Genomic DNA, 27,764 nt, shown 5'->3' on the forward strand with positions numbered 1-27,764 from the left:
ATCCATGTTGAGTTTGCCTGGTTACCTTAATTATTTTAATATTTACCTTTTTAATCTTTGCTGATATTTTCACACGGCAGATAATGTTAACTAACTAGCATTTTTTTTTTTTTTTTTAACTGTTTTTTTGTCTCCCTTTTTTTAAATAAACGTTATGTTTCTTTTCCAATCTCATGGAACTGTTCCCTAAATTGGGAGAATTGTAGAAAATTTAAACCAAAGCATTGGCTTGCTCCCTAACCTAGCCCCTCCTTTTGGGATCTTGGGATGAGGTCCATCAGCCCATATTTTCAGTTAACATCAAAATATAATAATAGGAGTGGTTTGCAATGCTGTTAATTACAATCACACTTCTACTCTCACATATCTTTGCCTTTTTGTTTACAAATCTATTTCATTTAAAGCTAGTTAACCACACAGGTTCACCTTATTTGTGAATGTATGAAGAAATTTCTCTTCATCTAAATATCTTGCTCCCTGTGACCTCTGATTCTGGACAATCCAGCCAGGTGAAACATTCCGCTGTCTCTGAAATCACTAAGGTAGATCTTGAGAAACAATACTTGGCACAACTATTATATTAATCACGATCCCAGACTGTTCACTCATAAAATTAAATTCTTTATATTTTTTCTTCCAGTTTCACTGAAGGAGACGGTACCTGGCATTATGGCGCTGGGGGATTTATGCCATATGGCTTTTCAGGAGTGCTTTCGGGTGCAGCGACGTGCTTCTATGCCTTTGTAGGATTTGATTGTATTGCAACTACAGGTGAGGAGAAAACAAAGTCATAATATATGGATGATATTTGTTTTTAATTGGCTGCACGTTTCTGACTACTATCTGAACAAGTTTTTCTTTTGAAACTGTGCTGACCACGATACTCCAGGTTAATTTTGATAGAAGCCAAAGGATTGTTTTGTGCTAAACTGCCAGTGCTATTTAAGATCCCGCTTTTGATTCCTGAAGGATACATGGTGATGTAACTGGCTCGCATTAGGCTTCGGGTTACATCCCCCCACCCCCTCACCCCCATCCCACTTGCCCTATAAAATACTATTAATAATTGCAACCTGGGTACTTTTTGGTAAAGAACTGGTGATAAATTTTAGCTGTTTGAACCAGGCACAGTAAAGTCTATTGCAGGGTATCGAGAAGCATGCAGGAAATTAAGAGCTAAACTGTAACATTTCCAACAGTTAATACTACTTACCTGGGCTTTCCTTTCACTTGAATGTGGCTGTTGAGCTATTATGATGCACCAGAAATGTGCAGTCTAAGGTTTTACATTGCTTTTTTTCCACTTTGTTTTAGGTGAGGAAGTAAAAAACCCCCAGCGAGCCATTCCGTTCGGAATCGTTGCTTCCCTTTTGATCTGTTTTGTTGCCTATTTTGGAGTATCTGCTGCCCTTACTTTGATGATGCCATATTATTTACTGGACAAGAACAGCCCATTGCCAGTCGCTTTCAAATACATTGGATGGGATGGGGCGAAATATGCTGTTGCAGTGGGTTCGCTCTGTGCTCTCTCCACCAGGTATTTGCACAATCTTGTTTTCTTAAATTGGTCATTGATTGGATTGGATGCAAATGTTTCTTTAGAAATTTTGACATTTAGTGTGCATGAATAAGTATGCATTTTGGTCCTGAAAATTCACAAAATGAAACGGCTGAACAGTAAATGTTTAAGGAATCATTATCGTTCACTGCTAATTTTCCATTTAATCAAATGTTCAGGTGGTCAAAACTTTGAAACTGCTTAACCCATTTAGCTATGTTGGCATTAAATTCATTTCAGAGGCATGATTTGAAGTCTTTATTTTGTTTGGTTCTTGTTTGTTTGGAACATACATATAATATTGTTGTTAGTACCAGCGTATTTAATGTTGTAAAGTGGATAGAGAAATGACAAAAGCAGTCGGGTTCTTCAGTTAGTTTGAGCCTTTTGGGGAGTATGGTAGTGTGCAGTGGTGGGGCTGATTGTTGTGCTGATTCCGCTATATCTTTTCATCACTAGAGTGCACGTTAAGAATTTCAACAAGGCGTTTGACGTTTTTGGCTTGCTGCATGTTATTGCTTGCTTCTAGGAATTTAAATGACTCCCTTTACCCCTCCTAATGAGTCTGTAGACAATCAGGCTCAATAGAGAGTGCCACCATTTTGGTGCTGACTGTATTCCTAGTAGGCATTGACTTGTCTCTGTCCTTTGAATGGGTTGTTTAAAGTTTTAGAAATGTTTTACTGATTAACATTGTAATCATCTTTTTCTTTCTGCCGGGCAGTTGCTGAGTGAGGCATATCTGCAAAAGACAATTGCTTATTACAGAGCTTGGCATGGCCTCAGCATTGTACTTATGTTAGTGTTCATTAAATGGCTGAGTAAGATGATGCTGATTTCAAGACCATCACAGTCACGTGAAGGTCCTGGCACCTGAAACATGTGACTCTCTTTCCCCCTAACCTGCTGTCTTGAGATTTTATTTCAAGTTTTCAATATCTGCAATTTCTTGATTTTCTTTTTAATTCATGTTTTTTCTTCACCTTTGGCAGTTGTACAGATTTGATTGCAAACTTATAGACTGTCATTGCAATACTGCAGGGTTGTTCTGTTGGAAGTGACATATTTTGGCTTCCCTCAAGTGGATATGGTACATTGAAGAAGAGCAAGGAGAATAGGAGTGATAGGAGAGTATGGCCAAGTGTAATAGGGATTGATGTGAAAGGTGAGATGCGTAAGGAATTAAAAGTATTGTATTTGAATGTGTGAAATACAAGAAGTAAAGTAGATGAGCTTGAGGCTCAGTTAGAGGTTGGTAGATATGACATTGTGGGGATTACTGAAACGTGGCTGCAGCAGGATCGGGCCTGGGGACTTAATATTCAGGGTTATACATCCTATAGAAACGACAGGCAGGTGGGCAGAGGATGGGGGGTAGCTCTGCTGGTGAGGGATGGAATTCTGTTCCTTGTGAGGGAAGACATAGGGACTGACGAGGTAGAGTCACTGTGGATTGAGTTGAGGAATTGTATAGGCAAGAAGACATTAATTGGTGTTATCTACAGACCCCCAAATAGTAGCCCGGATGTAGGGTGTACTTTGCAGCAGGAGTTAAAACTGGCATGTAACAAAGGTAATGCCACTGTGGTGATTTCAATATGTAAGTAGACTGGAAAAATCAGGTTGGTTCAGGAACCAAAGTAAGAGAGTTTGTAGAGTGCCTCCGAGATGGATTCTTAGTGCAGCTTGTAATGGAGCCGACCAGAGAAAAGGCAATTCTGGATTTAGTGTTGTCCAATGAACCAAATTTGATAAGAGAACTTGAGGTAAAGGAACCGCTTGGAGGTAGTGATCATAATATGATTAGTTTTAATCTGCAATTTGAGAAGGAGAAGGTTAAATCGGAAGTGTCAGTGATGTAGTTGAACAAAGGGGACTATGAAGGCATGAGCGAGGAGCTGTGGCAGGAATGACGATGGAACAGCAATGGCAGGAATTTCAGGTAATAATCCGGAAGACGCAGGATCATTTCATTCCAAAAAGGAAGAAAGATTCTAAGGGGAGTAGGAGGCAACTGTGGTTGACAAGAGAAGTTAGGGATAGAATAAAACTAAAAGAAAAGATGTATAACACAGCAAAGAGTAACGGGAAGCCAGAGGAATTGGAAACTTTCGTAGGACAACAGAAGGAAACAAAACGGGCAATACGGCCTGAAAAGTTGAAGTACGAGGGGAAGCTGGCCAGGAATGTAAAGGACAGTAAAAGCTTCTTTAGATATGTTAAAGGAAAAAGAATAGCAAAGTCAAATGTGGGTCCCTTGAAGGCAGACACGGGTGAAGTTATTATGGGGAACAAGGAAATGGCAGAATAATTGACCAAGTACTTCGGATCTGCCTTCACTAAGGAAGACACAAACAATCTCCCAGAAGTACTGGAGGACAGAGGATCTAAGGGGGTAGAGGAACTGAAAGAAATTTTCTTTAGGCGAGAAATAGTATTGGGTAGGCTAATGGGATTGAAGGATGATAAATCCCCTGGGCCTGATGGTATGCATCCCAGGGTCCTCAGGGAGGTGGCTCTAGAAATAGTGGACGCATTGGTGATCATTTTCCAATGTTCAATAGATTCAGGATCGGTTCCTGTGGATTGGAGGATAGCTAATGTTATCCCACTTTTCAAGAAAAGGAGCGAGAGAGAAAACGGGGAATTACAGACCAGTTCGCCTGACTTCGGTGGTGGGAAAGATGCTTGAGTCAATTATTAAAGAGGTAATAATGGGGCATTTGGATACCAATAAAAGGATTAGTCCAAGTCGGCATGGATTTATGAAAGGAAAATTATGCCTGACTAATCTGGAATTTTTTGAGGATGTGACAAGTAAAATGGATTGATGGGGAGCACAGGAGGCTGGTGACTAAAATTAGAGCACATGGTATTGGGGTTAGGGTGTTGACGTGGACTGAAAATTGGTTGGCAGACAGGAAGCAAAGAGTAGGAGTGAAGGGGTCCTTTTCAGAATGGCAGGCAGTGGCGAGTGAAGTGCCGCAAGGCTCGGTATTGGGGCCGCAACTATTTACCATATATATTAATGATTTGGAAGAGGGAATTAGGAGCAACACTAGCAAGTTTGCGGATGACACAAAGCTGGGTGGCAGTGTGAACTGTGAAGAGGATGTTAGGAGGTTGCAGGGTGACCTGGACAGGTTGAGTGAATGGGCAGATGCAAGGCAGATGCAGTATAATATAGATAAATGTGAGGTTATCCACTTTGGTGGCAAAAACAAGGGGGCAGATTATTATCTCAATGGGGTTAGGTTAGGTAAGGGGAGATACAGCGACACCAGGGTGTCCGTGTACACCGGTCACTGAAAGTTGGCTTATAGGTACAGCAGGCAGTGAAGAAAGGTAATGGAATGTTGGCCTTCATAACAAGATGATTTCAGTATAGGAGCAGAGAGGTTCTTCTGCAGTTGTATAGGGCTCTGGTAAGACCACACCTGGAGTATTGTGTACAGTTTTGGTCTCCTAATTTGAGGAAGGACATCCTTGTGATTGAGGCAGTGCAGTGTAGCAGGGCTCTCGTTTAACTTTTTTTCCCTGTTGCCAGCCGGGCAACCTTGGCAGCTTTTTAGGTTGCCAAATGACAGTTTAGGTGGTCATTTAAGATGGCTTGCATGACGCGTGCGATAATGTGCTCGGACGAAGTGCGTAGTTACCAGTCGGAATTATACTCAATGAAGCATTCACATATTATTTCTGCTTCAAATAAAGTCACAAACTAAACATATTCACCAATCAAGACATGATATATCCCACAATGACATGCAGCAAAATTATAAGACAGTATCTCAACTCTTTTTACACATTGCAATTAATGCAATTTCTATTAGTTCTTTCCACTTCCAAACTAAAATGTGGTTGGATTATTCAGCGTATGATCAACCTGTGTCAATAAATCCTGGACCATGGTAACATATATGCTTAACCATGCACACTACAGATTGATGCAAGCATGTTTTCTGTGAAGAACCGAAAATTACCATAACATGGCCATAGCATGGGTCGTTATTGCTATTGGTACAGAAACACTCTCGCTTCCCACATAATTTATAGGCGACAGATAGCACAATGGGCATGGGCCATAGCATGGGAGTCTGTCGTTTGCTATTGCCTGTACGGCGGCAGGCGCGGGCAACCGCATGCTAAAAATGCATTTCGTCTCTGCTTCCCACACAATAAATTTATCATTTCATTTCAATTTCATTTCAAAACAAAATATACAGGTTGCAAGGAAATTTCTATAGGCATTTTATGATAATAGGTGTTAAAACCGACCATACCCATCTGACAGGTTAAACATTACACTAACTGACAAGAGATGGCCAAAGGCCATAACTGCAGCAAATATTCTTTTGGTAATATATTTAAAGGTGTCAAGACGCCACATTACCAGACATTCAGATTAGATGTACGTGTTGTGAACAGCAATGAAGATACCCAGTTTGTAAGCACCAGGTTAAAAAAAAAATTATTGATAAACGCCATTTCCATCATTCCCACTTCAGAATTAACGTTAAAATTTCAACTGAAATATCTCCTGATCAAATTTGTGATGTATACGATCGACTGTAGAAGTAAAACCTGGATAAATCCAACGTATAGTTGTGATTGTTGCTCATTAAATAACTACAGTACTGATACTCCATATTAAGAGCATTGATTTGCCGTTAAAATGAATTCTGTAATAACATGACAATGGCAGCAGTGACAATCGAACACTGCGGTTTTAATGTTTCACGTGTTCACAATATAATTAATCCATCTTTATGGACTAAAACAAATAATAACATTGGGAATTAAAACACATTTGATTGCATTCCGTTATCAAACATAGTTAGTGTTTGCTCTGAAGACATTTCCAGCACAATAAGGTCAGGGAGGGGGGTGTGTGTGAATCAGTGCGGGGTGGATAGATGGCGGGGGTGGGGGGGGGGGGGGGGCGGTTGCGGGTTAGAAGGCAGTCGGTGCAGAATGGATGGATTGAGGCAGGTGAATTAGTATGTGTTGGTTAGAGTAGGTAAAATTGTGAGGGGAGAGCACGGGGGATGTCAGTGGTGTTGAATGGGGGGGTTCAGTAAGGGATGGATGGGGTAGACAAAAGTGCTGGAGAAACTCAGCGGGTGAGGCAGCATCTATGGAGCGAAGGAAATAGGCAACGTTTTGGGTCGAGGCCCTTCTTCAGACTGTTCCCTCCCATTCTTCTTGAATGGGAGGATCAGTACAGGATGGATGGGGGGGGTAGATCAGCACAGGATGAATGGGGGGAGTCAGTACAGTGTGGATCGGAGGGTCTGTGCAGGATGAATGGGGGATCACTGCAGGATGAATGAGGGGAAGGTGCAGGGTAAATGGAGGGTGGGTCAGTACGGGATGAATGTGTGGATTAGTACAGGATGGATGGGGGATCAGTACAGGATGGATGGAGGAGAAGTGCAGGATGGATGGGAAGGGGGGTAAGTACAGGATAAATTGGGGGACCAGTGTGGGATGGATGGGGGGGGTGGCAGGAAAATCAATGCGAGGTGGATAGGGTGATCAGCGCAGGATGAATAGATGGGGGGTGGGTAGATGGGGATCAGTGCGGGATGGAGAGGAGGGGTCCCAGGGTAAGGGGGGGGGGGCGTACAAGAGAGAGAGAGAGAGAGAAGGGGGGTGAGGTGAGGAGGAAGGAAGGTCAGCGCTCCTCGGACAACATCACCCCGCTGCCTTGGCCGTTGGGATTTCCTCGCCCCCTCCTCCGCCAGCCAACAGCAAGGTGCGGGGCCGATTGGTGCAGCTCAAAGATCCTATAGCCATAGGATCTTTGGTGTAGCTGCTTCAGAAGGGTCGGAGCGATTGACGGGCCCCGAAGAGCAGCAGCAGCCGCGACAGCGGCTCCATCCCCTCCTCCTCCCTGATAGCAGCCACTGCTTGCAAATCCGCTAACGGCGCTTTCCCTCCCCCTCCCTCCCTCCCTCCTCCCGGCCTTGGCAGGGGAGGGAGGGTTTGCTTTCATATGAGGAAAGATTGAAAAGACTAGGCTTGTATTCACTGGAGTTTAGAAGGATGAGGGGGAATTTTATAGAAACGCATATAAAATTATAAAAGGACTGGACAAGCTAGATGCAGGAAAAATGTTCCCAATGTTGGGCGAGTCCAGAACCAGGGGCCATAGTCTTAAAATAAAGGGGAGGCCATTTAGGACTGAGGTGAGAAAAAACGTTTTCACGCAGAGTTGTGAATTAGTGGAATTCCCTGCCATAGAGGGCAGTGGAGGCCAAATCACTGGATGGATTTAAGAGAGAGTTAGATAGAACTCTAGGGGCTGGTGGAATCAAGGGATATGGGGAGATGGCAGGCACGGGTTATTGATTGGGGACAATTAGCCATGATCACAATGAATGGCTGCTGGCTCGAAGGGCCGAATGGCTTCCTCCTGCACCTATTTTCTATGCTTCTAATATCCCATGTGTCCTGGCTACTTCTATATCTCTGAACTGGTCATTATCACATCATTGTTGCTGACAAATTGGTTGCTCCACTTCCTATATTTACTACAGTGACTGTGCTTCATTGTCTAAAGTGGTTTAAGACCCCCCTGAAGTTGTAACAGCCACAGAACTCCATTCAATGCTGCTGTGATCTTTCCTTCACTTCTTATCGAGTCTACACACAAAATTAGAAATTGTTCAGCCAGAGCTGAACATACTTCTCGGCATCTGCATACAATGGTGTCTGTCTTGCGCTTTTTTGGCTTCTTGTGCGTGGTGGTGGAAAGATTGGTGAAAACAGGGCCGCGACGTGAACGTTCTTTCCATGACCCATGCATGACCTTCATGACTTTCAATTACTAGCTCTATGACTGTGTCATGGGTTATGTGGAAGATTCTACCACATTCCCCAGATGATGACAGAGTTAGTTTTTTTTTCAGCATTTTTCACCTTCAGGAATCGTCTGTATCTAATCAATCAAATGCTCTACATTTCACCCAGAGAGTTGTGAATCTGGAATTCTCTGCCTCAGAAGGCAATGGAGGCCAATTCTCTGGATGCTTTCAAGAGAGAGTTAGATAGAGTTCTTAAAGATAGCAGAGTCAATGGATATGGGGAGGAGGCAGGAATGGGGTACTGATTGTGGATGATCAGCCATGATCGCAGCGAATGGCTGTGCTAGCTTGAAGGGCCGGATGTCCTACTCCTGCGTCTATTGTCTATTTTATCTTGTTTCTTGCAGTTCCACTTTATAGACAATGAAATACTTCAAGCATAGTCACTGTAGTAAATGTAGGGGATGGAGCAGCCAAATTGTCACTAACCATATTATGATAATGATTTCAATGAAGACTGCTCCCACCTCACCTAAGCAACAGTAGTTTCCTGGAGAATCTATCACAAACCCTGCTTTGCCGCAGTGTGCTTCCTGTACTATGGTTATGGATATGAAGTGCAAAAATATGTTGTCAACTCCAAAATCGATCTCAGTAAAGTTTCATAAGAAATTGACATCACACCTCGAATGCCGGATCCTCTAAAACACACTTTAATTCATGAACTTTTTGTTTGGTAAAGATCACAGAGAAACATTTACATTTAGAATTGGAGAGTTTGGCCCAACTCAATCATGCCGACCAAATTGTCTGAGCTTGTGCCATTTACCTGCATTTCATCCATATCCCTCTTTTCTAACCTTGTACCTGCCCAAGTGTCTTTTCTATGATGTAATTGTACCTTCCTCTACCCAGCGGTGGGTTTACTTAACTTCCTCTTTTTTTGTTCCACTAAATCTGTGTTCTCAAGTTTTAGCTTCCCCTGTCCTGGGTAAAAGACTGACCAACCACCTTTATCTTTGCCCCTCGTGATTTTATATACCTTTTGTAACGTCACCCCTTGGGCTTCTCTGCTCCAGGTAAAAGGTGCAGTCTATTCAGTTTCTCCTTATAACAAGTCCTCCAGTCACGGTAACATGGTTGTGGATCTTTTCTGCACCTTTTCCAGTTTGATGATGTCCTTTCTAATAGCTACGTAACCGGGACTCTGCACAGTGCTCCTAGCGTGGTCTCATCGCTTATGCAGCTGTAGCATCATGCTCCAACACTTGCACTCAACGCCTTGATTGATGTAGGCAAACATGCAAGATGCCGTCTTCACTTTGCCTGTGCTGCAACTCTCAAGGACCTATGCATTGTTATATGTGGGATAATTGACTGGGATTTTTATTTTCACTGTATATATTACTTTACATTTTATTATTAACTTTTGGTTATTTATTTTATATAACATTGCGGTATTTCACAATATTTTGTACATTTTTAAATTCTTGAAATGTTATTATTTAAAAGGCCAGTGTATTTCATTGCTGATATGTATTTGAGCTACTTGCTGTACAGAACGAGTTAAGTATGTGTTTGAATGAAGGCTTCAGATCCCTCGCATCCCCGGGACTAGCTGCAGTTCGCACACAGAGAGAGAGAGAGAGAATTTGAGATTTTAGAGAGAGAGAGAGAGAGTTTGAGATTTTAGAGAGAGAATTTGTGATTTTAGAGTAAAAAGAGATATTTTTGGGTAAAAACTAGCCTCTTTATTGCCGGGAAATACGGTGACCTTCAAACTCGCACGTCATTGGAAACAAGAGCACCTAGAGGAGACACCCACGGTTATGAACGTGCAAACACCACACAGACAGTGCATGAGGCCAGAATCAAACCTGGGTCTCTGGTGCAGTGGGGCAGCGGCTCTACTGTACTCCCCCCCCCCCCCCCCCCCCCCCCCCCCCCCCCCCCCCCCCCCCCCCCCATCCTTGCGAGCAGTGGTAACAATAACCATGAAGGTACTAATAGTAAAACCCATCAGGTTCACTGATACTCTTCAGGAAAGGAAATCGGATAACTTGTCTATACGTTAGACCAAACTAATGTGATGGGGAAATAAAGGATAAGTAACTATTTTTTGCTTTGCTACCGAGAGTGAAGTATAGGCTTCGCTGGGTAAGGATGGACTCTTTCTGGCAGATAATTGGTGAACTAGTTGTTAACTGTACCTGACCTTTTCAGTGGAAGTGCAGTCCAATATTGAGTATTACACTGTTCATGTAAATGTTCATTTAAAATAACTGCAGCACTCTGGGTGTCTAATCAACATAATGTTATTTTTCAACATGTTTGAGAACATTTATTTGGACATTGAAGGGATAAAAGTAGTTTAATATTTCTTAATGCCTTTCAGCAAAGGTGGCTGTTTTATGGTTGTTGTTTGCAATTAACTGCTTGTGCCTTTGATTGTACAATACTAATATGGGATGGACTGTGTTTCTCTATTAGTCTTCTTGGCTCCATATTTCCAATGCCCAGAGTAATATTTGCAATGGCAGAGGATGGACTGCTGTTCAGGGTGTTGGCCCGAATCAACAAAAGGACTAAAACGCCACTTATTGCCACAGTAGTATCAGGGGTTGTTGCAGGTAAGGCATTCTAACAAACAGTGAATGTCAGGGAAGGTAAATGTATTGGGCCAAATGAACTGCTAGGAATTTTATTGAACTGCTAGGAATTTTTTCTCAAAATTATGAGCAGAGGCCTCCTCCAACTTTTAGTGTGCACTTGCTTTGGAAATCCTCCCTCAACTCACTGAAAAAAATGTCTGATTCTGTGTGGCATTTCTTCACAGCAGTATTGAAGAATGATTGACCGCTTACTCAAATTCACATTTTGTCGCTTGGTCTGATTGTTGTGCCTGCCACAACCACATTTCCAAATTTACATTTCCCATATATCAATTTAAAAAACTGAGTTTGAACTCATTGGAAAAGTTGGAATAAATCCTCTTTTAAATCAAGTGCTTCTATTATCCTTTTGGTGTCCTTGTGTTTACCTTCCCTGTAAATCCAAGTCATTTGCTCTTAAAATTCACTTTCTCCCTTGCAGCCTATTAGGTTCAATGTTTCCGTTGCCAAGGATTGTGTTTGCAATGGCACGGGATGGTCTGCTGTTCAGATTCTTGTCTCGTGTAAGTGAAAGAAAAGCCCCAATAGTTTCAACCATTGCAGCTGGGGTACTTTCTGGTAAGCGTTTGAATGAAGTTCTAAGAACTGGACTGCAGTGGATTTTTGAGTCAATAACATTGCCCTGTGACTGCATAGCTAACCTGTGTGAGTATGGAGATAAGCTTCGAGCACAGAATGTTAGCTCCAGATTAGCTCATTAGCTAGGTTGCCTCAACAAAGAAGACGGAACAGTATGCACAGCGATGATTGCGCAGTCAGTGTCTTTATCTGGTATCAGTAAGAACACTTTAAATTGTGAACTGCCCATGCATCTTCCTGTAGTGGTTGAGGAAATCCTGTCTGGCCGGTGGAAATTTGCCTTTGAACAGTGATGGTTTAGAATATCAGTGATTCTTAATTACCAATTATTTGGTTAGGCTTTGCTCGCTGATTGGGCTTTGGGTTACCTTGTAATAGATTTACAATGATCCTTATGCATGTTAGAGTATTACAGCATGGAAACATGTCCTTTGTTGCAACTTGCCGACCAAGGTGTCCCCTCTACACTAGTTGCACCTGCCTACGTTTGGTCCATATACCTCTAAACTTGTCCTATCCATGTACCGATCCAAATATCTTTTTTACCTGCCTCAACTACCCGCTCATTCCATATACATGTTGATGACATGTTTTCTTTTCTGAAGTTTAAATATTGTCATTTTTGAGGCTCTGTTGTTGATGTAGCTCAACGTGAACTTTTTCTCACGCGCTACCAACTGCCGCGTGTATCTGATATATACATTTTTTGGGGGGAGATTTACTCCATATAAGCCTGTATTAAATGTCCAAATCCACTGACCACTGAATACCAGCTGACCTTTTTTTGGGAGTCTGGCCAATGTTTAACCAATTCCGCCACTAAAAATACCTAGTGCCTTTGCTTTCTTTGGGACATTACTATTACATAATGACTTCTTTGGTTGGCTAAATAATTCCAAGAGGAAATATAATTGTGTGTAGTGTGAGAGGCCCAAGTGAGATAAAACGCCTATACAAACCTGTATTGTTGTTCAAAACGCGTAGTGCTGGAGGAACTCGGTGAGTCAGGCAGCATCTGTGGAAGGAAATGGACAGACAAAGTTTTAGGTTGGTACCCTTCTTCAGACTGAACACATTATTCCATCCACAGATGAGTTTGCATGCAGATGTGTCCAAGGAATAGGCAGTTTGCACAATTGCTATTTTGCCGTTTGTACTAAAGGCAAGGCTAACCTGCAGAATAAGGAAAGCTATGCTTGTGATGTGTGGAAACCATACACAAATTCTCTTGAATGTTATGTTAAAGTAATTGATCTATTGGCAGAAATTTAGAATGTTATTACTCTCTTGCTGCAGCTATCATGGCATTGTTGTTTGACCTCAAGGATCTTGTGGATCTCATGTCGATTGGGACCCTTCTTGCCTACTCACTGGTGGCTGCTTGTGTTCTGGTGCTCAGGTAATTGAAATGTGTTTCTCTTCAGGGGCAAATCATCTGTTGTCCTTAATATAAATGCAGCTTAAGACCTCTGCCCTTTAGGTAAAGGGCTATTTTTCACATAACAGATCAGTCTGTGAGGTTTAAGAGCAGGACTGTCATGCCTGGATGAGAAGGGGATGTAACAACACTGCCATTTTGCTCCTGTGTCCAGTACTGCACACTTCCTTTGCAGTTTGAGTTCAGCTAGCCATAAACTATTTCAGTTGACTTAGAAGGTTGACTTCAAAAAAAGATTGTTGAGATGAATAACATGGCCATTTCCTCATTGCAGATATCAGCCTGACCAATTTTCTAATGCAACATATCAAATGGCAAATACCTCTGATGATACAGATTTGACTGAATCAGCAAGCACAAGTGACTCTCAAGCAGAGGTTTTGCAAGGAAATTACGGATTATCATTGAATGCCGTGTTATTTCCTGAAAATATACACCCTACCCAGCAGTCAGGATCTTTAGTCAATACATGTGTGGGTTTAAATGGTGAGTTTATTAAATTGCTTCTCCTTCCCCATATTTTGCATTCTATCTTTCACTTCACTCTGTCTATTGTACTTGAGTTTGACTTGTTTGTATTTGTGTAATATTATCTGATCTAATTGGATAGCAAGATTCTGACATTTGCAGTTCCTTGTGTCTCCATTTTACTGCTGGATGGAATTTGTTCAGTCCAGTATGGTCTTGCACTCCAAGATCCCTCTGTTGATCCCTCTTGGGGTGCATAGTAGGTGATCCAGAAGATTTAAATCGCATGGGATCCAGCACTTGAAAGTGCCAATTGCAGTGGATAAGTAGTAAAGAAGGTGTATGGCATGCTTTGTTGGTTGGAGCATTGAGTATAAAAATTGGCATGTCATGCTGCAGCTGTATAAAACTTTGGTTAGGCCACACTTGGAGCCCTGATCGTATCTAGTCCTGATTGCCACACTGTAGGAAATATGTTTTGAAGAGGTTGCAAGTGGAGTTGCATATGAGGATGTTGCTTGGATTGGAGTGTGTTAAGGGCCTGTCCCACTTTCATGACCTAATTCACGACCTCTGCCGAATTTGGCCTTGACTCGTACTCACAGCATGGTCATCACGAGGTCGTAGGTAGGTCGTAACAGACTGTGAATCTAGTCGTAGGTACTCGTGGCATCAAGTAGGTCGGGGCGTTTTTTCTAGCCTGATGAAAGATGTCCATGAGTAAAAAAGGTTGTGAATTAGGTCGTGAAAGTGGGACAGGCCCTTTAGCTATAAGGAGAGGTTGGGAACATTTGGATTGTTTTCTGAGGATCATGGGAGTCTGAGGAATGAGCTGATAAAAATTCTGAAAAACCATGAGGCTTAGTCAGAATCTATTTTCCCAGGGCATAGGTTAAACGTAGGATGGGGAGAGTTTAAAGACTATTTGAGAGACTTTTTTTTAAATGGTAGGTCCCTGGAGCGTACTGCCAGGGATGTAGTAGAAGCAGATATGATAGTAATGTTTAAGAGGAATTTCGATAGACATGAACAGACGGAATATGTGGTCCTGACTGTGTGCGGGCAGATGAGATTAGTTGTGATTTGCATCAGGATTGGCGTGGTCATTGTTGGCTGAAGGGCCTATTCCTATGTGGTATTGTTGCATTTCCTTTATTGCTCTATTAAGGCAGTTTAGCATGAAACTGCTAAAGTATCTCTGAAACAGCTTTTCAAGGTATCTTGCTAGGCAAGCTGACCTGGACGCAACAGCCAGACCTGGGGCAAAAGCTCTCTCTCTCTCTCTCTCTCTCTCTCTCTCTCTCCCCTCTCTCCCCCTCTCCCTCTCCCCCTCTTTTTCGCTCTCTCCTTCTCGCACACTCGCTCTCTCGCTCTCTCGCTCTTTCTCTTAGATTATTGGCTTCAGAGGAAGCCAATTAATAGTTTTGAAAATAGCAAATACAGATTTGACTGATCAGAAACTACGGAATCCTATATTTATTTATTTTTAAGCATGCAGGTACAGCAGGCAGTGAAGAAAGCGAATGGCATGTTGGCCTTTATAACAAGAGGAATCGAATATAGGAGCAAAGAGGTCCTTCTGCAGTTGTACAGAGCCCTAGTGAGACCACACCTGTAGTATTGTGTACAGTTTTGGTCCCCTAATTTGAGGAAGGCCATTCTTGCTATTGGGGGAATGCAGTGTAGGTTTACAAGGTTAATTCCCGGGATGGCGGGACTGTCATATGCTGAGAGAATGGAGCAGCTGGGCTTGTACACTTTGGAGTTTAGAAGGATGAGGGGGATCTCATTGAAACATATAAGATTGTTGAGGGCTTGGACACACTAGAGGCAGGAAACATGTTCCCGATGTTGGGGGAGTCAAGAACTAGGGGCCACAGTTTAAGATAAAGGAATAAGCCATTTAGAACGGAGACGAGTAAACACTTTTTCTCACAGAGTGTGGTGAGTCTGGAATTCTCTGCCTCAGAGGGCTGTGGAGGCAGGTTCTCTGGATGCTTTCAAGAGAGAGCTAGATAGGGCTCTTAAAAATAGCAGAGTCAGGGGATATGGGGAGAAGGCAGGAATGGGGTACTGATTGGGAATGATCAGCCATGATCACATTGAATGGCGGTGCTGGCTCGAAGGGCCAAATGGCCTACTCCTGCACCTATTGTCTATTGTCTATAATGGTAAAGGACTGAAGTAATGGAGATTTTTAAGACGAGGGTAGAAAGGGGGCCAGTTCGTTCCACAAATGGTAGAATCCAGAAAGTGGGGATAGTCTTGAACTGTGACAAAATAAGGCACCTCGTGCTTTACTCTTGCTTTTAGAATATAGTGCTTGCTCATTTAATACCAAAGCCAGATTTGCATGTCTGTATTTTTGAAGTAACATGCTTAAATTTATACCTGGTAAAGTAAAATATTTAATTTACATATTTTTGAGATGTGCACTGCTTTTCAATAACATAATCTGTGTAAAACGTGAGGTGTCTGTAATTGGATCGTTTTGAGAATGCTTTGTGCACCTCTTTGCTGACTTTAAACAATGCACAATAGACAAGAATTAGGATTTTTTTTTAAACTGGTACCATGGATAACAAAGTACCAAATGATATCTTGCTTTTCTATCCCAACTTGAGCCAACAAAGAAGAATTTCACAAGTTCCCAATAGGAACACCACTAATGTACTTTGCTTTCTGTTGCAGGGTTATTTATTCTGACATTGTGCCTATTCGCTGTTTATGCAAAAGATCCTTTGTTGGAGGGGAAACCCTGGTCCATATGCTTACTGCTTGTAATAATGCTTCTGTGCACATTTTTCACTGCCATCATTGCTAGACAACCAGAAAACAAAACAAAGCTCTCATTTAAGGTAAGCATTCTGAGATTTCTCTGTTGTTGCTGGAGTTGCTTGATCGATTTCTCTGAATTTAAACTTACCTCAATATATATTTTTGGTTTCATCTAATGATTTTTAGGTACCGTTCTTGCCCTACTTGCCTGTTGTCAGTATTGTTGTGAATGTCTATCTAATGATGCAGTTGGACAGAGGCACTTGGATACGGTTCGCTATCTGGATGGTAATAGGTGAGAAAGAAAGTATTTGTATCTTTGGATTGCAATTCTCACCAGTTTGTATTTCCTCTGAGAACTTTTTGTATTGGTGATCTTGCTTTATAGCTGGGGGTGGGTCAAGCATCAAGAAACACGAGTTGTAGGGAAAACATTGTTTATTTGCTACTTTTTGCCTAGATTCCGAGACAACCTGGGTAATATAATAAAACTGAACTGCGGATGCTGGTTTATACCAGATAGACACAAAATGCTGGAGTAAATCAGTGGGTTTGAGTAAATGTAGTAGGTCAGGCAGTATTTCTGGAGAAAATTGATAGGTTACATTTTGGGTCAAGACCCTTCAGAAAAATCACCTGTCCATTTTCTCCCGAGATGCTTCCCGACTTGTTGTTCAAGAAGGAACTGCAGATGCTGGAAAATCGAAGGTACACAAAATTGCTGGAGAAACTTAGCGGGTGCAGCAGCATCTATGGAGCGAAGGAAATAGGCAACGTTTCGGCCCGAAACGTTGCCTATTTCCTTCGCTCCATAGATGCTGCTGCACCCGCTGAGTTTCTCCAGCAATTTTGTGTACCTTATGCTTCCCGACTTGCTGAGTTAGTCCAGTATTTGTGTCCAGCCCTATCAAATAAGTTTTTTTTTTAACTTTCTGATTGTAACGGTGGGATTATTTACATTAGGAAATGTAGCGATAATGAATAAATGATTGCCAGATGATTTAAAAAATAAAAAAAAATTGGGGGAATTATATTTCTTGTATGGCTGCAGCTTTCAGAATGAAGTTGAATTTCAAATAAGATGCCTTTTTATTTCCTTTTCTTGACAGGCTGTGTCATTTACTTTGTGTACGGAATACACAACAGCTCAGAATCTAGTTCTTCCAGCCTTCCCACTGACAGAACTGCAAGGGTCTTTAAGGACACAGTGAGTGTGTCAAATGGTGAGGCTGTACCACCAGAGAAGGAAGCTTTCTTACACAATATCGATGAGGATCTTGCAGATAGTAGGAACACAGAGGATGATGTTTAAATCAACAGGGGTTCACATTCTTCTAATTATGTGTTTGGCATCTAACTTGAACATTTAAAAGTACAATTGAATGAATGCTACTTGCATCATGTAGGGAGGGAGTATATTTGTTCGAACATGCAGGTGAGGGTTTTGAGTACCAGTGAGCATTTGTGACTAAGGGTGACGTTGCTATGTTACTTCAACTCCTTGTTTTTGTATAACCTCCAAACTACTGGTGACATTATTTACACCAAGGAATAGTGGTTCAAACAAAATGATCAAAATGGTTTTAGAGCTATTTATTGGGTTTTAGGGACGAATACTGTTGGGGATACTGAACTTTTAGCTTGTGATTATGTGCACAAAGTGTAGGTGGATATATATTTTTGCAAAAGAAATGCTTTCTTTGGTCAAGTGAGCACTTATAAGTTGATAGAATGTATAAAAGTATCTATTTTTACCTGGGCTTAGAATCTTTATGGTGCACTACTTTCCTTAAGCTTCAGTAGAGGATGCTGAATGTCACAACGTGGACAATCATTTCCTGCCTGTGAGCTACAATTTCAGACTGCTTCATTTGACTTGTTTAAAAGTTAGTTGCTTAATGAAACATTGTAGTAAATCCAGCAAAGAAAGCAATTTATTATGTGGGGACAGAATAAGAAATTTTCTGATGCTGATGCTTTTGCTAAGTGTGGCTTTTTGCTATGAACATTTAATTTAATTTATCATCCCTATAATTGGTTTGATTCTATAGTTCAGATTTATATAATATTTCCAGTGGGTAATGTTACATTGTCTTTACGTGTTCTTCTGTAGGTTCACATGGTGAAAGTAATCATATTACTGTTCTTCCGATAGTGCACCAATCTTTAGTTACAGGTGTATGCTTTTATTTTTATGTGAACGAATTTGGGCTTGAAATCTGTCTCATCTAATATTTCTCCTCCAGAGAGGAGCGACTTCTGTTGAATGTTAGTGAAAGCATTTACAATCTTTAAAATCAGCTGGTTAATTATTTGAAACAGCATTGACAACTCAATCAATCAATATTTCCTGTGGGGTGCAGATTAACAAAATCATTGAAGTTAGTCCCACAAAGTTAAGGTGATTGGGGAAAGTATTAACTTTCTGGATTCTGGAAATGTGACTCTTCTCAAGCACGAAATATCACAAGTTTATGACTAGAAATTAGTTTGTATGACATTATAACAAACGGTGAGGAATGGTATATTCACTGAACAAATGGAAATTTAACAATCTAGACCTTTTAGTTTTGTTGGCTTGCATTTATTTTGAAAATCTTATTGGGATGATTTATCTTATCAAACATTAACCAACCATTTCTGATGTCAAGAGATGTCAGCCTAAGGCTTGCAGTGAGGACTCTACAGGCATTGTTATCAGGAAACTTGGGCATATTATGTTTTAATATGCATTCATATGCATTCATATTTTTCCTGTCATATCAGTGTCGTCTTTAAAGTTAAAGACATGGGCTTGTTATAAAAACTGAACTTTCATTTCATGTATCTGTTATTGCAAGCTTTATTCATTGATATAAATTTGCTTGAAAGCAGAAATTTGAACTCGAGAAAGACCAATGAAAGTACTAGGAAATGGTGTATACACAACACTTATATCCAGTTTGGTAGACAACAGATCATTATAGTTAACTATCTTGAAAGCTATGTGACGGCAGTGGAATGTAAGGCAGATTCTTGTCATTATTTACAATGTGAACACCTGCAAGATTTAGGTTTAATCACAGACCACATTATACCATGTTGGGTTACAGAACTAGCAAGCTACTAAATCCGTAGGCAAATTTTCAAAGGTTGTGCCTGTAATAGCAAAAGATACTGAGCAAATTTTTGGCATCAGGTATCACTGGAAATGAATAATGGCAATGACTCAAATGATGGCCATTGATAATAACAAAATGCCAAGTCCTCGTCACTGAGTATTATACCTATTTTAATCATGGATGGTGCTGTGTGTATAGCAACATGTGATGCATCACGTCCTGGGGTCTGTAACACCGGGTGCAATTTATTAATAGTATTTAAAACTAGTCCATAATTCAATACCAGTTGCACAGGGATTCCATTCCTTAAAGAATATTAATGAATGATATAGTGTTTGAAAATTATATTATGGTCATTGTATTCCATGCCAGGTGACAGATGTCAGGATTTATCAAATTCAAAATTGCACATCATTTTGGGATTTGCACCTGTAACCCACGAGTTCATGGAAGTAAATAAATAAATAAAAGGAATTTGCAGCTTAAGCAGGTGAATCATTTGTGAAAACTCATCTAGGCAAGTATTTCTTAATTAATAGACTGCTGGTAAATAATTCTCCATTACAAGATGATGTAACTGCACAACGTCACTGATTCACTGTTGCTAAACAGGAAAATTGTGTTTTTAGCTGACGTCTTTGCTTCAGGTAGAGCAATGTCTCCTGGTGCTTCACCACAAGGGGTTTAAGTTGTCAGCAGAGCCCAGACTTTGGATTTTTCAGAAGAACTAGAGGAGATGGAGTTGCCATTACTATTTTAAGGAACTATTTCAAGAATGTGAGATGTGGGTGACTAAAGGTGAGGCAAAGAAATGGAAGTGCTGAAAAGGGAAATTTAAGGAGGATGGAGATTTTTGAATGTGGAATTGTTGAGCCACGGCCGGGTTAAGGGAATGGATGAGAGAAAATGATAGTGAAAACGTTAAATCAGCATTTTATATATTATACAAAGGGTTTATAATTTTATGTAACTTATCAATTTAAACAATATGACGTTGAGGCCACATGTAAAGCAGTTTACAGGGTTTCACAGCACGTTACTGAATGTATAAATCCATAAAGTGTAAATTCACACATGAGTCGAGGAGTAAGAAGGTATAATTCTGAGAGTAAGATATCGGGAGTTTTGCATTACTTCCGAGATAGAAAAGAAGAAATGTATTAATATCCTGGTGAAGAATAATTAAAAGGCCATTCCCCCAGGCAAGGACATTAATGACAAAGGTATGGGCAATTTAAAATTGTGGTGATTGGAGTACTTGATTAGATTATTGAACTACGAAAGGTTGTGTCATCGAGAGTACATATCAACATTTTTTAAAGAATAATGGATTACCAAAAACAGAAATATTTACAGTAGGGAAGGTCCTCCACCAACATTAAAAATACAATATATGAGAAAAGCGCATTCAGTGAGAGGGTCTGTTTCATGAACATTCGGTACTAATGGAAGGTTTTGCTGCAGACTGTTGCATGTATTTGAAAATCACAGCAAATAATCAAAGATATATTTGTAAATTTGGTTCCAGTTTTTCGAAAAGGTGATTAAATGTCTGCTTTTGGCAGTGCAGTGCGGGAAGTTAACAGTACTGAAATTGAATCTATTATTGATACATCCTTTAACTTTTAGTGCAGCATATTTTTGGGGTGGGGAGGTGTAGCCAAAGGACTGATGTGTTGCGTAAAATGTGCACTGGGCAGGGCGAGTTTGCAGATCAGTGGATCTAGTCCCCTCCCCCGCTGTCTGTCGTGGCTGGCATGGTAGCATTTCTGCTTCAATCAGAACTATAGAGGCGAAGTCCCACTCCATAGAGGAGTGCACTTCTGAAGGCTGCTGCACTGACTTCACATCAGGGCCTGTCGGCCCCATCTGGTGGACTATTTGGATGAGTAGGACAGATGTATAGTTTTCTAATCAATACTCGTTCCTCAATCAACCACAATTGAGTTGTTTGCTGGTTAACATAGTTTATTTGAACATTTGCTGGTTGGTGTGAAATTGCTTTACGTATTTGGGGTTCTTGCTTCATGACAGTAATTGGACTTCAAGCTGCAGTGTTAGCTGCCACTCACTAGGTACATCCTGAAATGGTGTGATTCAGGATGTACCTAGTGAGTGTCCTCTGGTGCATAAAATTAGTGAATATGAGCTTGATTGTTTGTAAGATAAGTTGTGGTTTTCTTTTGTAACATAGGTTTAATGTGATTTCTGAATTAAAACCTAAATAGCACAGGGAATTACAATAATGCCTTGCGTAATGTATTTGGCATGTAATTCTGGTTAATCTTCTTCTTTTCGTGTCTTTGAAGCTGGTTGGTTATATGACAGTTTCCCATTCCTTTACACAGTCCTTTGCGTTTTTATTGAACACTGCAAGATCCTTTGGGCTGCACTGGTTGGGTAGTAGGGGGCAGAAAAGGCAGTGCTGCATTGTATGGTCCTCTTCTCCACATAAAACAGGTGGTTTGGCCAGTTTTATAGCCCCATCTGGCCATGGCAGCTTTTGATCGCCCTGTTCCTGTTCTCAGGCGGTTGAGCGTCTTCCACTGGACCCATGGTGCTTCTGAGCCCGGAGGGAGGGCTTCAGAAGGAGGGATACCCATGTCAGTAGGAGGGGGGTCGTCCTCAAGTCTTTTTGCCCATAGTTGGAGTCTGGTTTCTTCCCGTGATGCTATTAGGGGCTGGACATGGATGAGAAAGCTTCTCCTGGACTTCAGCCGTTGGGCCGGGGGTACACGTCCGTAGAGGAGGTGGCGTTCATCACTGCTGGCCTTAGTCATCTCTACTCGGCTGGCGACTTCCCGTCTCACATCGGCAGGGGCAATGCCAGCAAGGAGGTGCAGGTTGTTTATGTTGGTGGGCTTCAAGCAGCCAGTGATTGAGCGGCAGGTGTTATTCAACGCTGGGTCTAGTTTCTTGGCATGGGATGATCTCTCCCAAACAGGACACGCATACTCTGCAGAGGAGTAGCACAGGGCCAGAGCAGTAGATCTTAATGTGTGGTTAATGTGACTTTGACACATGTCAACGTGACTTTGACACAGGTCCCCACCCAAAACGTCACCCATCATTTTTCTTCAGAGATGCTGCCTGACCCGAGTTATTCCGACACTTTGTGTCTATCTTTGGTATAAACCAGTTCTTTGTTTCTACCAAAAGGAGACTTTTGGAAATAATGAGCGGATTGAACAGTATCTGTGGAGAGAGAAACCTGAGATAATATGGCAGATGGCTAATCTTAAGACGTAAGAGATTCTCATATAAATAGAATATACAGTGCCATCCATAATATTCGGGATAAAGACCCATCATTTATTTATTTGCCTCTGTACTCCACAATTTGAGATTTGTAATACAAAAAATCACATGTGGTTAAAATGCACATTGTCAGATTTTAATAAAGGCCATTTTTATACATTTTGGTTTCACCATGTAGAAATTACAGCGGTGTTTATACATAGTCCCCTCATTTCAGGGCACCATAATGTTTGGGACACAGCAATGTCATGTAAATGAAAGTAGTCATTTTTAGTATTTTGTTGCTTATCGTTTGCTTGCAATGACTGCTTGAAGTCTGAGATTCATGGGCATCAGCAGTTGCTGGGTGTCTTTCCTGGTGATGCTCTGCCAGGCCTGTATTGCAGCCATCTTTAGCATATGCTTGTTTAGGGGGCTAGTCCCCTTCAGTATATAAAGGTATGCTCATTTGGGTTCAGATCGGCTGATTGACTTGGTCACTCAAGAATTGGCCCTTTTTTCGCTTTGAAAAACTCCTTTGTTGCTTTAGCGGTGTTTGGGATCATCGTCTTGCTGTAGAATGAACCCCCGGCCAATGAGTTTTGAGACATTTGTTTGAACTTGAGCAGATAGGATACGTCCATAAACTTCAGAATTCATTATGACAATAGACAATAGGTACAGGAGTAGGCCATTCGGCTCTTTGAGCCAGCACCACCATTCAATATGATCATGGCTGATCATCCACAATCAGTACCCAGTTCCTGCCATATTTCCTGACTCTGCTATCTTTAAGTCGATCTAACTCTCCTGAAACCATCCAGAGAATTCCACAGATTCTGAGGCAGAGAATTCCACAGATTCACAACCCTCGGTGTGAAATAGTTTTTCATCATCTCCGTTCTAAATGGTTTACCCCTTAATCTTAAACAGTGGGCCCTTGCTCTGGACTCCCCCAACATCGGGAACATGTTTCCTGCCTCGAGCGTGTCCAACCCCTTAATAATATGTTGATATGTTTCAATAAGATCTCCTTTCGTCCTAAATTCCAGAGTATACAAGCCCAGCCGCTCCATTTTATCAACAGTCCTGTCATCCCAGGAATTAACCTCATGAACCACTCCCTCAATAGCAAGAATGTCCTTCCTCAAATTTGGAGACCAAAACTGCACACAATATTCCAGGTGTGGTCTCATTTGGGCCCTGTACAACTGCTGAAGGACCTCTTTGCTCCTATACTCAACTCTTCTTGTTATGAAGCCCAACATGCCATTCGCTTTCTTCACTGCCTGCTGTACTTGCATGCTTACTTTCAGTGACTGATGAACAAGGACCCCCAAGATCTCGTTGTACTCCGCCTTTTCCCATCTTGATACCATTCAGATAATAATCTGCCTTCCTGTTTTTGCCACCAAAGTGGTTAACCTCACATTTATCCATATTAAACTGTATCTGCCCACTCACCCAACCTGTCCAAGTCACCCGGCATCCTCATAGCATCCTCCTCACAGTTCACACTGCCACCCAGCTTTGTGTCATCTGCAAATTTCCTAATGTTACTTTTAATTCCGTCAATTTATTAATTAAATTGTAAATAGCTGCGGTCCCAGCACAGAGCCTTGCGGTACCCCACTAGTCACTGCCTGGCATTCTGAAAGGGATCAGTTTATCCCTACTCTTTGTTTCCTGTCAGCCGACCAATTTTCTATGCATGTCAATACCCTATCCCCAATACCATGTGCTCTAACTTTGCCCACTAATCTCCTATGTGGGACCTTTCTGAAAATCCAGGTACACCACATCCACTGGATCTCCCTTGTCCATTTTCCTAGTTACATCCTCAAAAAATTCCAGATTAATTAAGCATGATTTCCCCTTCGTAAATCCATGCTGACTCAGACCGATCCTGTTACTGCTATCCAAATGTGCCCCCGTTTCATCTTTTATAATTGACTACAGCATCTTCCCCACCACTGATGTCAGGCTAACTGGTCTATAATTTCCTGTTTTCTCTCTTCCGCCTTTCTTAAAAAGTGGGTTAACATTAGCTACCCTCCAATCCACAGGAACTAATCCTGAATCTATAGAACATTGGAAAATGATCACCAATGCATCCACGATTTCTTGAGCCACTTCCTTAAGTATCCTGGGATGCAGCCCATCAGGTCCTGGGGATTTATCAACCTTCAGTCCCATCAACCTACCCAACACCATTTCCTGCCGAATGCGAATTTCCTTCAGTTCCTCCGTCATCCTAGATTCTCTGGCCACCAGTAGATCAGGGAGATTGTGTCTTCCTTAGTGAAGACGGATCCAAAGTACCTGTTAAACTCATCTGCCATTTCCTTGTTCCCCATAATAAATTCACCTGTTTCCGTCTTCAAGGGTCCGACTTTGGTTTAACCAATTTTTTTCCTCTTCACATACCTAAAGAAGCTTTTACTATCCTCCTTTATATTCTTTGCTAGCTTACCTTCACACCTCATCTTTTCTCCCCGTATTGTCTTTTTAGTTATCTTCTGTTGCACTTTAAAAGTTTCCCAATCCTCTGGCTTCCCGCTCATCTTTGCTATGTTGTACTTCTCTTTTATTTTTATACTGTCCCTGACTTCCCTTGTCAGCCACGGTCGCCCCTTACTCCCCTTGGAATCTTTCTTCCTCTTTGGAATGAACTGAAACTGCACCTTCTGTATTATTCGCAGAAATACCTGCCATTGTTGTTCCACTGTCATCCCTGCTAGGGTATCTTTCCAGTCAACTTTGGCCAACTCCTCCCTCATGGCTCCATAGTCCCCTTTGTTCATCTGTAATACTGACACTTCCGATTTTCCCTTCTCCCTCTCAAATTGTAGATTAAAACTTATCGTATTATGGTCACTACTTCCTAATGGCTCCTTTACCTCGATCAAATCCAGTTCATTACACAACACTAAATTCAGAATTGCTTTCTCCCCGGTAGACTCCAGTACAAGCTGCTCTATGAATCCATCAGGGAGGCACTCCACAAACTTCCTTTCTTGGGGTTCAGCACCAACATGATTTTCCCAGTCTACCTGCATGTTGAAATCTCCCATAACAACCGTTGCATTACCTTTGCGACATGCCAATTTTAACTCTTGATTTTATATCCAGGCTACTGTTTGGGGACCTGTAGATAACGGCCACTTAGGGTCTTTTTACACTTACAATTCCTCAGTTCTATCCATACTGACTCTACATCTCCTGATTCTATGTAACCCCTCGCAATGGACTGAATTTCATTCCTCACCAACAGAGCTACCCCACCCCCTCTGCCCACCTGTCTGTCTTTTCGATCGGAGGTATACCTTTGAATATTCAGTTCCCAACCCTGGCCCTCTTGCAGCCATGTCTCTGTAATTCCCACAACATCATACTTGCCAATTTCTAACTGAGCCTCAAACTCATCCACTTTATATCTTATACTTCACACATTCACATACAACACTTTAATTCATCTCCTCTCTCACACCAGTCACTATCGGCCCTGACCATACTCTCTTATCCCTTCTCGAACTTTCCTTCTCATTAATTCAGGAGTCTTTTGTAACTTTCACTGTACTCACTTCCCCTATAACTCCATCTTTATACTCTCAATTTGTCAATCCATCCCCCCCCCCCCCCCCACTATTTAGTTCGGTTTATGCTACTACCATCAGCAGTTGTATAATCAATGAAGATAAGTGAGCCAGTACCTTCAGCAGCCATACATGCTCAGGCCATAACACCCCCACCACCTTTTTTCACAGATGAGGTGGTATGCTTGGGCAGTTCCTTTTCTCTACCATACTGCTCTTGCCATCACTTTGATATGTTAATCTTTGTCTCATCTGTTCACCTTTTTCCAGAACTGTGGTTGCTCTTTTAAGTGCTTATTGGCAAACTATAACCCGGCCTTCCTATTTTTACCGCTAACCAGTGGTTTGCATCTTGCAGTGTAGCCTCTGTATTTCTGTTCGTGAAGTCTTCTGCGGATAGTGGTCAATGACAAATCCACACCTGACTCCTGAAGAGTGTTTCTGATCTGTCGGACAGGTGTTTGTGGTTTTTTCTTTATTATAGAGAGAATTCTTCTGTCATCAGCTGTGGAGGTCTTCCGTGGTGCTAGTCCCTTTGCGATTAGTAAGCTCAGCTAACCAGTGCTCTCTTTCTTCTTAATGATGTTCCAAACAGTTGATTTTGGTAAGTCTAAGGTTTGGCTGGTCTAGAACAGTTTTATTTATTGTTTCTCAGTCTCATAATGGCATCTTTGACTTTCATTGGCACAACTTTGGTCGTCATGTTGATAAACAGCAATAAAAAAGTTTCCAAAGGTGATGGAAAGACTAGGAGGAACGACTAGATGCTGAGAGCTCTCTTATACCTGCATTAAGGAGGCAATTAAACACACCTGAGCAATTACAAATGCCTGTGAAGCCATGTGACCCAAACATTATGGTGCCCTGAAATGGGAGGGACTATGTATAAACACAGCTGTAATTTCTACATAGTGAAACCAAAATGTATTAAAATGGCCTTTAATAAAACCTGACAATGTGCACTTTTACTACATGTGAATTATTTTTCTATTACAAATCTCAAATTGTGGAGTAGAAAGGCAAATAAATAAATGACGGGTCTTTGTCTCAAACATTATGGAGGGCACTATCTCTATGACTTAAAAATTCTCACCTTGTGTGTGTTTTAATATTTTCGCAAAAACAATATGATTTTTACATGTTCTGACATTTTTCCAATCTAAGCATTGAACAGCTTCACTTAAGATTTTATGCTTTAGTTTGCAATTTATTGCTGATTAAAGTTTAAATAAATTAAAAAACTCCCTTTTAAAACGACCAGCTTCCAGTGACGGCGTCCAATGAGGTGGGCGGGCACGATGGCTGGGCTCGGAGCCCGTTTCACACACAGAATATTCCACAAGCTTCGAGTGACGTCAGGGGGAGGGTCGCATTTCCAGAACATTCCTCAAATGCTTCACCACCTCCCCAATGGTGGACCTGCTTCATTCTCATTCCTTGATGCTTCATTCTGACAGCCATCTTTAAAGATATGATGTCACAATGAGGTGGGCGGGCACTATGACACAGGTTGGCACCCGTTTCAAACACG

The 27,764-nt window shown here is 41.5% G+C and overlaps 1 protein-coding gene across 1 annotated transcript in view; it reads left to right on the forward strand.

Moving 5' to 3' along the window:
* LOC129698048 (high affinity cationic amino acid transporter 1-like) overlaps positions 1–27,159 on the forward strand; it is a 67,421-nt gene extending 40,262 nt beyond the window's left edge. The window contains exons 5-12 of the mRNA XM_055636886.1: positions 641–771; positions 1,315–1,537; positions 10,855–10,994; positions 12,912–13,014; positions 13,328–13,539; positions 16,213–16,379; positions 16,486–16,594; positions 17,409–27,159. Of these exons, the coding sequence (XP_055492861.1) occupies positions 641–771; positions 1,315–1,537; positions 10,855–10,994; positions 12,912–13,014; positions 13,328–13,539; positions 16,213–16,379; positions 16,486–16,594; positions 17,409–17,611 (1,288 nt within the window). The 3' untranslated portion in view covers positions 17,612–27,159. The remainder of the gene's footprint in view (positions 1–640; positions 772–1,314; positions 1,538–10,854; positions 10,995–12,911; positions 13,015–13,327; positions 13,540–16,212; positions 16,380–16,485; positions 16,595–17,408) is intronic.
* Positions 27,160–27,764: the final 605 nt, after the last annotated feature.

Source organism: Leucoraja erinacea, chromosome 6 (assembly GCF_028641065.1).
Source record: "Leucoraja erinacea ecotype New England chromosome 6, Leri_hhj_1, whole genome shotgun sequence".
Classification (NCBI taxonomy): Eukaryota; Metazoa; Chordata; class Chondrichthyes; order Rajiformes; family Rajidae; genus Leucoraja; species Leucoraja erinaceus.